The sequence below is a fragment of the Pelobates fuscus genome, chromosome 10 (assembly GCF_036172605.1).
Source record: "Pelobates fuscus isolate aPelFus1 chromosome 10, aPelFus1.pri, whole genome shotgun sequence".
NCBI classification, from domain to species: Eukaryota; Metazoa; Chordata; class Amphibia; order Anura; family Pelobatidae; genus Pelobates; species Pelobates fuscus.
In genome coordinates, this window is record NC_086326.1 from 100,608,746 (window position 1) to 100,624,092 (window position 15,347).

A 15,347-nucleotide genomic window follows, 5' to 3' on the forward strand; every position below is an offset into this window, starting at 1 on the left:
CCAACTGATTCTAAGGTTGAAGCTATCCATATAGCTCCAGTTCCAACAAACAAACAAGAACTGCAAGCTTTCCTAGGGTTGCTTAATTGTTACCATTCTTTTCTGCCTGATAAAGCCACTGTTGCTGAACCTCTGCATCGTCTACTAGATAAAGATGCTCCATGGAAGTGGACTGACGTTCATACTACCGCTTTCAGCGCTGCTAAAAAAACTGTTGTCTTCTGACAGTTTGCTTGTACACTATGATTTGGAGAAACCGCTCAACCTCACCTGCGATGCTTCTCCGTATGGCATAGGGGCTGTATTGAGCCACACTTTGAGAAATGGGGTTGAGGCTCCTATTGCGTTTTATTCACAGACTTTATCTACTAGAGAGAGGAATTAAACTCAAATTGACAAGGAGGCTTTAGCTATTGTGTCCGGTGTAAAAAAGTTTCATTACTATTTGTATGGGCGGAGGTTTACTATTATAACAGATCATAAACCTTTACTGGGTCTGTTCACCAGCAATACTCCTACTCCTCAAATAATTTCACCATGCATGCTCAGGTTGTCCCTTATGCTGAATGCCTATGATTGTGAGTTCAAGTATCGTCCTGGCAAGGATATCACACATGCTGATGGATTAAGCCGATTACCTTTGCCTTCTCCTGACTTCCTTGTTCCTCCTATGTCTGAGGTCCTCATGTTGGAATCTATTCCAAACCCTCCGTTACATGCAAGTGACATTGCTTGTATGTCTGCCAAGGATCCTTTGCTGTCCCGTGTGCTCAACTGGCTTTGGAGGGGGTGGCCAAAATCAAAAGTGGAAGACAAGTTCAAACCATTTGTAGTGCGCCAACATGAACTATCTTCCTATAAAGGGTGCCTATTATGTGGAAACAGAGTGGTAATTCCAAATGCAGGACAAGCTTGAGTATTGCATGCTCTTCATGAAGGACTTCCTGGAATAGTTTGCATGAAAGCTTTAGCCAGAAGTTATGTTTGGTGGCCTAAAATGGATGAAGTTATTGAAAAGTGGGTGAAGAACTGTGTACCATGCCAATCTACTCGTCATGCTCCACCTAAAGCCTTAGTACATCCTTGGGAAGTGACTAGGTCACCTTGGTCCCGTTTACATATAGATTTTGCTGGCCCTTTTCACGGACAGATGTTTTTTTTTAGTTGTTGACTCCTTTTCAAAATGGTTAGAAGTTGTTCCAGTTACATCTGCTACCTCAGTCACAGTCATAAAGATTCTAAGGAGGCTGTTTGCTACACATGGGTTGCCAGATACAATTGTGTCTGATAATGGAACACAATTTACCTCATCAGAATTCAAAATGTTCATGGCAAGTAATCTTATTCAACATGTTACTATTGCACCATTTCACCCATCATCAAATGGTCAAGCTGAGCGTATGGTTCAGACTACCAAAGACTCATTAAAGAGAATTATTGAAGGAGATTGGAATCGTAGACTTGCAAATTTCCTTCTGCAACAACATGTGACACCTTGCTCAAGCACCGGTAGTAGTCCAGCAGAGCTCCTTATGAACCGGCATAAAACTTGTTTGGTTCGTTTACATCCTGATTTGACAACTGAGTTACAAGAGAAGCAAGTATTGCAATTCAATAAGAACTATAATGCTTCTACTGTCAGAGTATTTGCACCTGACAGTGCTGTCTATGTCAGGAACTATGTTTCTGGGCCTAAATGGATACCTGCAAAAGTACTTATGGCCACAGGACCTTTGTCATACAAAGTACAAATTCCTGATGGTAGAATATTATGAAGAGCACAGGAAGAAGGGATGGGCACAACTGAAGGTCCAGGTGAAGCAGTTACAAACATGGTTTTGGGACGCCCAAGACGAAATATTAAACCTCCCAGTTATCTCAAAGACTTTGAGGTCTAGGGGGGGAGGAGTGTTATGTATTGAGGTTTATGCAGTCCACCTTCCAGTAGATGGCAGCATAGTGAGGTTATGCACTTGTTCTGTTGTGTTAGTCTCTCTTGTGTCATGTCATTTATGTGTGTGTACTGAAGTAAACAGAAGTTCTATTTTACTACAATGTCTGAGAGCCATTTGTGAATCTATAACATGCTAATACACTAAGTTCTGCAGGTTTTCTGGATGCCATTACTGGAGTGAGTTTAGCGAATTTAAATATTCATCTTGCTTTAAATGAAATGTTAATTCACAGTCCGCTGCGCTCCTTTAAATTATGTTTAATATATACAACAGACTGCAGCTTTATTCCTTAGATTATTATTTTTTACTTATATACGCTGTGAAGCAGTATTCAAATATATTTTCTTGTGGAGCTTTAATCTCTCAGTCGTCAATAAACTTCCTTTTATTCTTAACTCCAAGCAGTTTTTCCTTTCTGTATCTCTTTTCAGCAATTTGTTGCCTTTAAAGCTTTGTACCTTTAATAGGTTTGGCAGTTCAGTTTGTACATCTTAATTACCAAATGCTAATTCACAGACTCTTTCCCACCTTTTAAATTAGCTTTGTGATATTCAGTAAGCGACCGCTATTATTCCTCAGATATTAGGCGTATATCCCTCTATGAAGCAATATTCCCCTATAGAGTTTTTTTGTTCTTATTTATCTTATTTTGGAGTTTTTGTACTCACAGTCCCCAGAATCTGCCTTTTGTTCTGTTGTAAACTGCTATATACCGAGCTTTGTTCCACACACTTTGCTCGAGATAATGCTTTCGCTGTCTTATCAAGCTGCAGGAGACCTCCAAATCTAACCTCCAGTGTCAGTCGTTCAGCTGATGGCATATCAAGCCGCTCTTTCTTCAGGCATTTGAGAAGCAAAGTTGGATATCAGGCGGCACCTTCTTAATCAGCATGGGGTTCCATTGCTCAGCTCATCCACATGACGTGCGTGCTGTGTGCAGCGTCACATCGCCATCTTGCCCCTGGAGCTCAATATTCTTAGTGCACCTAAAATAATTTATACCAGTGCTCCACCTGTGCAGAAGTGGAAACTTTGATGATGTAGTATGTCAATCTCAGAAGTAAAAAGGTAAAACACAGTATCCTACTTACAATTTATAGAGCAAAAACTGATGTTGCTCTGATGTTGTACAGCTTTGCTGGTATAATCCCCACCTGGGATGTGCAGGAACCAGTAAAAGAGTCAGCAGCACAAAATAATAAAATAATAAAATAGGACTTAAAATATATTTAACAAATTACTTTATTAATTTAAAAATATATAGTTAAATCTAACACTTGACGCGTTTCTCCCAGCAAGGCTTCCTCAGAAGTGTTTATTGACAATATTGGTTTATCAAATTTCATTGACAAATTAAACTGTAGCAGAATGGGCCTTTTTCCCTTCCTTTGTTCAGCTGTCCATACCCCTCGTTCGTTTACCGAACTACTCTCTGTGTGGTCCCTGAGTTCGGTTAACTTCAAAATAGCTCATTAAGGAGGGTTCCAATGTGTGGCCTCCGTTCATATTACTGAACGCATGTGTGCAAACAAACGGCGGCCATCTTGTTTCTCAAACATGGGTAGCGGTATATGGTCGTTGACGGCCTGGAACTAATTTCAGCTACTGAACTCCGTGAACGCACGGTCAATTATGACCGCTGCCCATTCAACTTCTCGAACCAATAGGAGAACATTGCTCGGGAGACCTAAACTACCGAACAAGGGAAATATTCGTATGCCAGCAGCCAGGGGGAGCCTTCATCGGCATTTGCGCAAGAACTCCCGAAAGAAGAACCGGTCAAAAGCTAAAATCCTCTGGAACTATTTTGAGGCTTCACCTCGTGGTCGACCGGTCTAAACTTCACTCGAATGGTTTTCCTAATGTACCAAACGGATCTGAGTAATATTTGGACAAAGTGGGCGCTTTCGTGGAGTTCTGAGATATTAATATATATGTTATATGGTTTTACAATATTGCATATTTTCTGTACCTGGGAGATAATATAATTAAATAGTTGTTCTTACTCAATTATCTCCCAGGTACAGAGGAGGAATCTGGGAAATGTTTGCCTTGGATATTGTATTGCTTCCTCAGCTACAGCGAAGATATTTATGCTGAATAATGGAGCTCCGCTACAATTGGTGGTAAGCGGCGGGATACAAGCATTGCAGCAAAAGGAAGCAGCATTCGTATGGATTCAAATAAATGAATGGCAAAGTGAAAGCAGCAGAGGTTCGTGCCCAGCAACAATTCGTACCAATCTGGTTACACAAATGGAAAGGTGAATGGAAACGAATTATGCTGGATTAAAACAAGCAACATTAAAGACATTGCTGGAAGCAAGAGGGCAGATAGCCAGCAACAAAACTAAAGTTGCGCTAATTAGGGATGTGAATGGGAAAAATATTTGGTTCGGTTCGGAATTCAGGACTTTGGACATGTTCTCTTGCAGCCGCTTAGTAGATAACTCCTTAATTCCCACGGTATTAGGGAGCTATCTACCAAAGGCTGAAAGAGCTAAATTGGTCTTTCAGTCAAATTTACTAATGCTAAGTAAAGATTACTTAGTATTAGTAAATTCTGCCCCTACTCACTATACCGCGAGTAGGGGCATGTCTAGTAAACAGTAAGCAGCCTAAAAACAAAACAAAAAAAGCCCCCTAGTGTCCTCCCTCCCGAGCCCCCACCCATGCCCTGAGCAGCGGGCTGGGGCCTAAATTAGAATAAGGGGGGACACCTATTGTCCCCCCCTGGCCCCCAGCACTAAGCGGTGGGGGGGACCCTAAATACCAATAAGGGGGGGGAGATCTATTGTCCTCCCCCCAAGCCCCCACCCATGAGCGGCGGGTGGGGTCCTAATTTAGAATAAAGGGGGGGACCTATTGTCCTCCACTCGGCCCCCACCCCTGAGCAGCAGGTGGGGGTCCTAAATTAGAATTAGGGGGGACACCTATTGTCCTCCCCCCCCAGCCCCCACCCCTGAGCGGTGGGTGGGGGACCTAAATAAAAATGTTACACCCCCAGGTGACTAGAGGTCCCTAAACCTCTAGTTAGCCCCCTCCCCAAAAAAAGTAATAAACCCTTACCTACCCCCCTCACCCTAAAAATAGTGAGGGGGGAACAATAACTTGGTACCTGTAAAAAAAGAAATAAAACTTACCATTGTCTTATCACCCTCCATGGGTGAAGATGGGGATGGGTATTATGGTTTTTTATTTGGCCTTTTTTGAGGCTGAAAAAGAAGATTTTAGAAAAAAGATATCAAATGGTAAGTTCTATTTCTTTTTTTTTACAGGTACTTAGTTATTGTTCCCCCCTCACTATTGTTAGGATGAGGGGGGGTAAGTAGGGGTTTATTAATTTTTGGGGGGGATGGGGTGACTAGGGGCTTGGGGAGGGGGGTGACTAGTCATATGGGGGGGTAACATTTTTATTTAGGGCCCCCACCCGCTGCTCAGGGTTGGGGGCCGGTGGGAGGACAATAGGTCCCCCCTTTATTCTACTTTATGGCCCCCACCTATCACCTCGGGGAGCGGCGGGGGGGGAGGACAATAGGACCCCCCTTATTTTACTTTAGAGCCCCCACTCGTCGCTCAGGTACCGTGGGAATTATGGAGTTATCTACTTACTCATTCCCATCCATTGTTGTACGTGTTGCAAATGCTCACAGCTGAATCCTGGCTATGTGTGTATACTTTTTTTTTTAAACTGGTATACAGTGCAACATTCTTCATTTTTCCACTGGGTATATTAGTACTTCGGAAATTCTGTGCTTCAGCACTTCGGCTATTTGGACATTCGGCGCTTCAGGACTTCGGCAGTTCGGTTTGGTTCGGCACTTCCGACATTTGGCAATTCAGCTATTCGGACGTATCACATTCGGAATGAAATGAATTGCACATGTCTAGCACTAATTGCAGAGATGACCGAGGGAGACCAGGCATGCAGTATGGCTACAAAAAACAGGGATACCAAATTTGACAGAGAAGTGAAACGCAGGCTATGGAGAAACCCCTCAAGAGAGCTGGTACAGGCAACGCTGACCCAGGTGGATGCTTTTATTACAGCGAGGGAAGAGCGAGAGAACCAACTTCGGCTGGCAGAACAGCGATCCTGTGAGGGACTGCCAACGGTTACCCAGGTACCAGAAACAAAAGTAAAAGTATCAAATGCGTTTAAAAGGTTTGTGGAAGCCGAGGAAGAGATCGAGGGCTTCCTGCAAGATTTTGAGCAGCAGTGCAAGCTACACCAAGTAACCCCAGCAGATTGGGTACGGATCTTAGCTGGTAAGCTGTCCGGCCATGCAGCAGAGCGGTACCAGATGAAGAGAGCACTGACTATAACCTAGTGAAGTAAGCCATTTTGACACCCCAGAAGCATGTAGGAGACGTTTCAGGGATACCAAAAAACAGGAGAAGGACTCCTACACTGAGTGGGCTTGCTGTATGCAGAGGGCAGCCCTAGCGTGGCTGCAAGCAAGCCATGCATTTACAGCAGAAGAGATTACCTAGCTAGTTCTGCTAGAACAATTCTTTAATGGACTAAACCCAGAAGTGCAGGAGTGGGTGAGAAACCGGAAACCTACCTACCTATTATTTTGTGATTTAAGCTTAACAATGTCCCTGTAGTTTCAGTTTTGTGGGTAACTTAATCCTGAAAACAAGAGATAAACAATGTATGCTGACATGGATGGAACAATGACTGATCTTATCTCTTAATAGTTGAAATGCTATGATATATTGCATACATAGTTGACATTTAAACGTGAATAGTGATTTAAGAGAAAAATTATCTGCGAGTCAGGAATAGATTTCTCAGTGAAATAAAAGTCAATGCCTAACAAAAGGCACAGTGGGAGCAATATTGTCACTGCTCCCAACATCTCTGCCAATGTGGCTGCACTCAAACTAAGCAGCCATGGCGCCAGAGATGTTTCTGTCACGGCCCGCAACACCACGTGGCCCCACCCGATTGGTGCGGCAACGTAAAAAAAAATGAAACTTACCTAAGTTGCAGCAGATCACTTCCAGATCCGCCAGTGCGTCCATCCCCAGTGAGCGCGGCGTTCCCATGGACGCCGTAAAAGCAATAAAAGATATAGCCCTGCCTCTAGCAGGGTTAGAGGTCAAGCAGACGAGCGTGTGCGGCCACACAAAGAGCGCACACGCAGGATCTGGAGTCAGGTGATTCCTGTCCACCAATGAATTATAGGGAAGGGCTATACAAGCCCATATCTTTATTTCTTCTTTGCCCTGTTGTGGTTTCCACTAGCAGCTTATGTGAGAGCGTGTTCCTGATTGCATTTTTCTGGTATTTGACTTTGGCTTCGTTTTGACTTCCCTGATTTCTGGTATCCTTGACTTCTAGCTTTCCTCATTGTTGTGTCTCATTCTGTGTCCCTGACCTTGGCAAGTATTTTGACTATTCTGCGGATTCTGTGTCCCTGACCTTGGCAAGTATTTTGACTATTCTGCGGTACGTTAAGTCCAGCCATTCTAAGGTCCGGTTAGACATTACCCTCAGTCCTAGGTGTGATTCTATTCTGCGTGCTGGATCAACCGTAAACCTGATAAGTAACTCCAATTCCAACACTACATGGAGAAAGCAAGCCATATCAGAGAGATAAAAAAAAAAAAAATCAGGGTCAAGGCCAGCCAGGTCAGGGATACCAGAAGCATACCCCCAACATTGGATGGAATTCTGTAAGTATCTTAGTAGGTTGAAATGTTGCTACTTTGTCACTTTTGATCCAATAAACCTGCCTGTGGTTTGAACACCGTGAGTGCCTGGAGAGGCTGTATGACCCACATTTTGCATTAGTTTGCAAATTCAAAGCAGACTGTTGTGAGGGAAAGAGCTAACCCATACACATTTTACAAGACCTTGAAAAATAAATACAATAAATAAATCAATGCTTGGTTATAGGGGCCATTTTTTCTATTTATAATCCTTTTAATGAAGAAATTTGGGAACCGTGAGCCTTCATCGTTTAACTCTCCAACATATATGGGAACCTAGATTTGCACAAAGCAGTGTGTCCTTAAGTCATTTGGGAGATATCTGTACCATCATGTATTATTAATCATGTTTTCCCAAAGGTACAAAATATTTCCCCTGCAGAATATGCCTCTGCGTAAGATCATGATAACGTATAATTAGGTAACTCAATCAAACACAGATTAAAATTGTAGGCAGTCACTGTATGTGCAAAAAGGAAAAACTAGCACAGGTGACACTGCTGATCACGCAGTCGAGATACAACCAAGATGCTGTGATTCACATAATTCACGTGGACACATGCTGACTGCCTGTTTACTGTAACACACACAGTTTCAGAGACAGATCTTTTCTGCCGGCTGACACTACTACCTCGACATCTGTGGTGGTGTTTTTGCATTTACTTGGCAAACAGAGCTTTGGGTATTATCTACACAGCACAGATTGATGATGATATAGAATAAACCAGCAAATTTCTTACCGTTTGATTTTGGTTTACTGATGCACACCTTACTGCCATTATTCAAAGTGAAATTAAAGTGAATTTCAAATTTAAACTCAAAATAATCAAACTGGAAAAATTCTCTAAGTCAGCTATGCTTCCGTTTAGTTACTCTGGCCTTAGGACTTGTATATATTATTTGCAATCCATAAGTGTACATATTATTTCAGTGTTACACCGTTGGAGTGAGAGCTGTCGAGAACACACTTGGTTAACATGATTCACATATCACATTCATACTTTGCCCCCCCTTCTGCTGAAATGTGTTGTATTTTTTATTATACAGAGGATTGCTTTTTAAACAAGTACACTATGCACAGAAGTGAAAATATCATACCTTCCATATACAGCCACAATAGGGCCAAAGTTTCAGTGAGAATCTGAGTTTGCATTTGCAGAGCGGATCATGTTTTTCCTGGCATACCACTGCACACTAGAGGTGGCCATATTGAAATTCTATCTGGTCAGCTATTCCATTCACAAATCCAGATGATAAACACAAATAATTTAAAAAGACAACTAAAACAAGATAAAATCACTCATATGTAAGTGCTTAAGCTTCATACCGACAATGCACACATGCACTGAAAATATCTCGGTTCGATTTAGTGTCTATAGAAAATGCATGTAGTTTGCATTTTTTGGCGCAGGTTTTAAATTTGATTTACAAAAAGTAGTACAGACTTAATGGAATTTTCTAACAAAATAGGATATATTTTCACAAGCTGTGTATTTTTACTCATACTCTATGAATTATTTTCATGCAAAATCCATGGGAGTGTTTGTCCATGAGATTTATGTCAAAATTGAGACACTTTTGCTCACTGTGAGAATGTAGCATAGCTAAGCAGTGTAAGCAATACTGCAGAGCATACTGGGCTGATGGCACGTTTTCTGGGCACAACAGTTTATCTTATTGATTCATAAAATATTTTACCAGGAAGAATACATTGAGATTTCGTTCTGGGGAGCACATACAAATTCACATATTATATGTTGCACATAAAATAGAAGACATATACAATACAACTGTGAATACAATTTTAGTCATATAATAGACATATACAATTACAAATTAAAGGGACACTATAGTCACCATAACAACTACAGCTTATTATATTTGTTCTTGTGAGTATAATCATTCCCCTCACGCTTTTTGCAGTAAACACTGTCTTTTTAGAGAAAATGCAGTGTTTACATTACAGCCTAGTGATAACTCCACTGGCCACTCCTCAGATGGCTATTAGAGGTGCTTCCTGGGGCAGTGCTCCACAGTGAGCAGCACTGCCATTCAGTGACTCCAGACAGTGACTCCAGACACTGAACCTTCCTCATAGAGATACATTGATTGGTTTAGGAGATGCTGATTGGCCAGGCCTGTGTTTGACTTATGCTAGCTTCGCCCCTGATCTGCCTCCTTGACGGTCTCAGACAATACTATGAGAAACCATTGTGATTGGCTCAGATAATCACTTCTGATGATGTCAGCCAAGCAGGCAAATCAGGGGCAGAGGCAGCAGCTGAAGACTTGAATACAAGTAAGATTTTACTATAGTTAGGTGGGATAAGTGGGACCAGGGGGGGCTAGATGGTGGTTTTAACACTATAGGGTCAGGAATACATGTTTGTGTTCCTGACCCAATAGTGTTCCTTTAAGAGTGTGTGATGTTGTTTGCAGTCAAGAGCAACACTGCATAGTGTAGGGCAATGAGAATGGCCATGTAGCTGTCATTTGTAATCCATGGCACATTTGCTGGGCACAATTGTTTAAGAAATAGATACTAATTTTTTCATACTTTTTCTCAGAGCAGTTAAGGTGATAAACTGGCGTACTGAGCAATTTGCTGGACACAGTTATCTATCTACCAAACAAAATAAACAAGAGCAATAATGCATAGTGTAAGAAAATTAGCATGTGCACACTTGGCTATAATTTGTAAGCCACGGCACACTAGTTGAGCTCAATTATTTAATAAATGGACCCTCACCCCACAGCCAGTTATTGGTTTTATTGTTTAGCTATAATGCACAGCTTCGGTTTACTTTTCATTTTATATTCTGTGTTTTGACATGTATGCTTTTTTTTCCTCTTACTATGTACTCTTCCCACCACTGGAATTTGGCTGCAAGGCCCTACAATGAATGCCCTCTTAGTAATAGGTCGGACTCACAAGCTTCATACAAAGCTCCTAGCCGGGATACACAACATATTCTCACCTTCCCCCTGTCACGGCAAGGGTGCATAATTTATTATTACACAATGGAATATTATCCTTTAATGTAAATTGTGTAGTAAATGGCACAAATTACAGAGATGGTATTGTTGAGGTCAAAAGGGGTTACATCTTTTGAAGCTGTGACCCCCACAGAGGTCAGATGACAGAAGGGGTAGTATGAATGGCATAGCAATGTGAAAAGGATTTAACTATATGGATGTGAAGTAATCAAGGCTCTGCAAGGTGTTAGGTTCTACACTTGGAAAAAGTCTGAATGTCTCTTCATCCATTTGGCATGTACCTTGTAAGAGAAAGTTTAATCCTTTAATATGGTAATGGTATTAGTTTCATGAAGACCCTTGTATTCCAGTATCATATCCAAGAGAAACATTAATACTTACCCACAGCTTAATAATTAAGCCTCATTTTTATTATATTTGGAATGGGACAAGCCCAATCTTTTAATTAAGCCTAAACATGATTTGCACAACTTTAACCATGTGTCAGGACTTGTGATATCTGTCCTATTGGATCGCAGGTAGGGCGTGCAACAAGTCTATGGGATAGAACCAAATGTTTCCATTTGGATTGATGTGGGTCTGGACACAAGGTGGTCACTTAGTATCTGTATATATATGCCTTAACTCCACCACTGGGTGAGGCATGGTAATCCACAGGGTATATCTCTAATGATCCTGAAGGGTGCTAGTGTACTTGCTTGGGGGTCAGAATCTAATTCTAAGTGAGTCACTGTAACGAGTATATACCCCTACACGCAGGATCCAGCCAAACAGAAGACAGCACAGAGGAGAGATACGTCTACCGGACCTTAGAGTGGCCGGACTCGACGTAATAGGAGAAGTACAGAGTCAGGAGCGATCCGAGGTCAAGTGCACAAAGAGACCGCGTAAACGAGAACTAGCCGGGGTCTGGTACACAGGAATCAGCAAGCCGGCAAACAGTACAGACAAGGATAAAGCGAAAACGAAGTCAGAATACAAAGCCAAGGTCAAGTACGGAGAAACACAACTGAACACAACAAGCACTAAAGGGAACTGTAGCAGAAACCACGATAGGGCAAGGAACTAAGGGAAAAGGGTGAGTATAAGTAGCCTTCAAACTAATGTGATTGGCTCCTGTCACTTCCACACCCCCAACAGGTAAGTGTATGGGGTGATTGGCATGACAGGAGCCAATGGGAGCCTTTTTGCAATTTAGGCTCCCACTGTCTCTTTAAGAGCGCGCCCGAGACTCGCGGCGCGCTCTTAGCTACAGGCGGGACACGGGACCGCATCTCGCGGTCACTGCCCGTCTTCCTGTTAGAGTCGGATGAGCCGCGCGCGGCTCGTGCAGCCGCAGGACAGCGCGCGGCTTGAAGAGAGGACCGCGGCCGGCCCCCGGATAAGGTAAGTAACGCTACAGTCACCATCTTTCCTTGCCAGAGACCCCCTGGACAGAAGTTGTACTTTGAAAACCTAAGTAAGTAATTAGGACTTTTGCATTTTATCCTTTTTGGTTTTATCTGTTGTTGATGTAAATAATTTGTTTATTATATATTTTTATATGCACTGTGACCATTTTTTGACTCATAACAAACATTAATTTATTAAGTTCTGCCTTTCTTTGGTTAAGAATCACGTTACCTGAAGAGACTAACTAGTATTTTTGCAATTTTTTAAATATTGTGCTAAGTAATATTTGGTGGGTTTTATTATTGATTTACCTGGGGGACCAAGGCACCCCATTTATAAATTGTCTTGGTGGTGGCAGCGTTAAAACAGTAATAGTTATATTATTATGTTTAAGTGTGGGTGGTGTTAAAAGGGGGATTTTGTCATTATTTCCGGTCTAGTGCAGGCAAATAGTGAACTTTAACCCTTTCACCACCACAACTACGTCACGCACACTCTTGGAGTAGGGTGCGTTTGTGACACCCCCTCCCCCTCCACCATTGCCCCATGAGTTAGGGGTTTTCCTTATCTATTGCCGGAAGGTAGATACCAACCCCTGTAGAATGCAGTCGACTCATACACAATGAATATCATTTGTAACCATATTTTAGAATGCATGCTTTGCAAGCACCCACTCCTTGCCCCCTTAGCTTTTTCGCATAGGACACATATATTCCAGCGATATGATCACACGGTTAGTCAGTATGCCCTCAGTTATATGCCAAATCAATATACCTCCTACTGACACCTTTTCATTTTGTAATACTATTGTTTATTCTTGCTTATCACATAAGTATTATTCTCCATGTGTTCCCTATTAAGGGTTAATGAGCATGTAGGGGTTTATAAAAATACTCCTCTCTGTCTCAGAGATATATTTACCAGAAGCAAGGTGAATAGTCAGTGTAAGACCCACCTAAGAGGTTTGCCTTGACAGATGGGCATCCCCTCTCATGGCCATTGGAGTAACTAAGTAACCTCTATTTGTTTAAATATGCATAGGGATTTGGGAAGAGCGCAGGTAACTTTTTTTCTTTGGTTTTTACAAAATTTTTTCATACCTGATTTTACTTGAGGGATCCATCGCCCACTTTTCTGAGGAACTGAAGCATAAACGTTCATTGTAGTCATGCATCTGGAGTCTGATAGGCCGACGGAGACCCCATGATATATTAAGTAGTCCCTCCACCACCAGTTTACCGCTGTCCTAGAATATGTGAGAGATAAAAAGGTAAGGTCAATAATATTAAAACGTGTAACTGTAGAAGGCAATTGGACAAATCACTAAAACTGAAATTGTGAATATGACTGAAACCTCACCAATATGGAATTTAAGAAATAAGAGGATAGATGGAGAAGAACACTGTTTCTTTAAACACTTTATACTACTGTATTGGGGAGAGTAATCGGCTTGGTATGTTAGAAAGAAGGCTCAGCAGTTCTTGCATCAACACAAAGGTTGGTGCGTGAATAGTTATGTGCATAGTACGCAGCAATGCACCTTGCAATTAACAATATAAATAAAATGGAGACCAATCAATAAAGGACACAGACAACAACAAAAACGGCCATTTCTTTTATTTTGGGGTTTAGGTTTGTTTGCATATAATGTTATAAAACACTAAATTTGTGTAAATAAATAAATTAAACAAGACATATTCAACATCCAGTTCATAGCTATAAAGGCATCCCCAGACATTCACAGTATGAATTTATGCCACAGCCAAAATCAGACTCCCCACCTCAAAAACTATAGACCTATCCACCATTTTCTGTACTCTGGAATTAAAAATATTATTTTAATTGCCTATTAGTGATGTCGCGAACATAAAATTTTCCGTTTGCGAATGGCGAACTTCGGCAAATGTTCGCGAACGGGCGAACCGGGTGAACCGCCATAGACTTCAATAGGCAGGTGAATTTTAAAACCCACAGGGACTCTTTCTGGCCACAATAGTGATGGAAAAGTTGTTTCAAGGGGACTAACACCTGGACTGTGGCATGCCGGAGGGGGATCCATGGCAAAACTCCCATGGAAAATTACATAGTTGATGCAGAGTCTGGTTTTAATCCATAAAGGGCATAAGTCACCTAATATTCCTAAATTGTTTGGAATAACGTGCTTTAAAACATCAGGTATGATGTTGTATTGATCAGGTAGTGTAAGGGTTACGCCCGCTTCACAGTGACAGACCAAACTCCCCGTTTAACGCACTGCAAACAACCGCAAACAGTCCATTTGCACAACCGCAAACTCCCTATTTGCACAAGGTTGGATACCAAGCTAGCCACAGGGCCGGTGCAAGGATTTTTGCCGCCCTAGGCAAAAAAAATGTTGACGCCCCCCATATGTCCTGCCCACCATGTGACATCACAATGCCCCGCCCATATGCTCTGCCATATGGGCCAACGCCAGTCTTCACAAAGTGTCTTTTATCTGAAAAGACCGTGTGTTTACATTAAAAAGCCTACAGGCACAGGCTATAGACACCAGAACCACTACATTATGCTGTAATGCTTCTGGTGACATTAGTATCCATTTAATGTGAGATTAGTGCAACTAATAATATATTGGATTGCCTACTTACCACCAGATGAGGACAAGAGGCTGATGATGGGCTCAGTCTGGCTCCACAGGTCTGGTGTAGAAGAGGCTCTCTGGAGACTGTTTTTAACAGTGCTCACAACAATTAACGAACAGGAAGCAGCTCCATTTTTTAGGGCCCCTTACACAGCTCAAGGTCTGGGCCCCCAGGGCTTGACCGTGAGTATGCCTACATTGCCCACCCATAAATACCTACATGGCCCACCCATGATTTCTCTCACAGGAAGTGGAGTGTATGTGTGAAGGGGATGTTTTAAGTGTTATTGTAGAGGATGCAATGTGTGTGTGTTCTTATAGAATGTAGTGTATAGGGATACCGATTTGTGTAAGGGATGTAGTGTGTTTATAGGGGATGCAGTGTGTGTTTGCGTGTAAGGAATGCATTGTATGTTTCTGTGTGTGAGTGTGTGTGTAAGGGGTGCAAGGTGTGTTTCTGTGTATGTAATTGAATGCAGTGTGTGTCTGTAAGGGGTGCATTGATTGTGTAAGAGATGCATTTTGTTTCTGTGTGTAAGAGAATGAGTGTTTGTGTGAACGTAAGGGATGCATTGTGTGTTTCGCGTGTGTCTGTGTGTGAGTAGGAATGCATTGTATGTTTCTGTGTGTGTGTGTGTAGTGTAAAAGAGAGGGTTTGAGGGG

The 15,347-nt window shown here is 42.0% G+C and overlaps 1 protein-coding gene across 1 annotated transcript in view; it reads right to left on the minus strand.

Moving 5' to 3' along the window:
• Window positions 1-15,347, minus strand: part of RASSF4 (Ras association domain family member 4) — a 289,543-nt gene that overhangs the window by 60,513 nt on the left and 213,683 nt on the right. Inside the window, exon 5 of the mRNA XM_063434595.1 lies at window positions 13,165-13,310. Within this exon, the coding sequence (XP_063290665.1) occupies window positions 13,165-13,310 (146 nt within the window). The remainder of the gene's footprint in view (window positions 1-13,164; window positions 13,311-15,347) is intronic.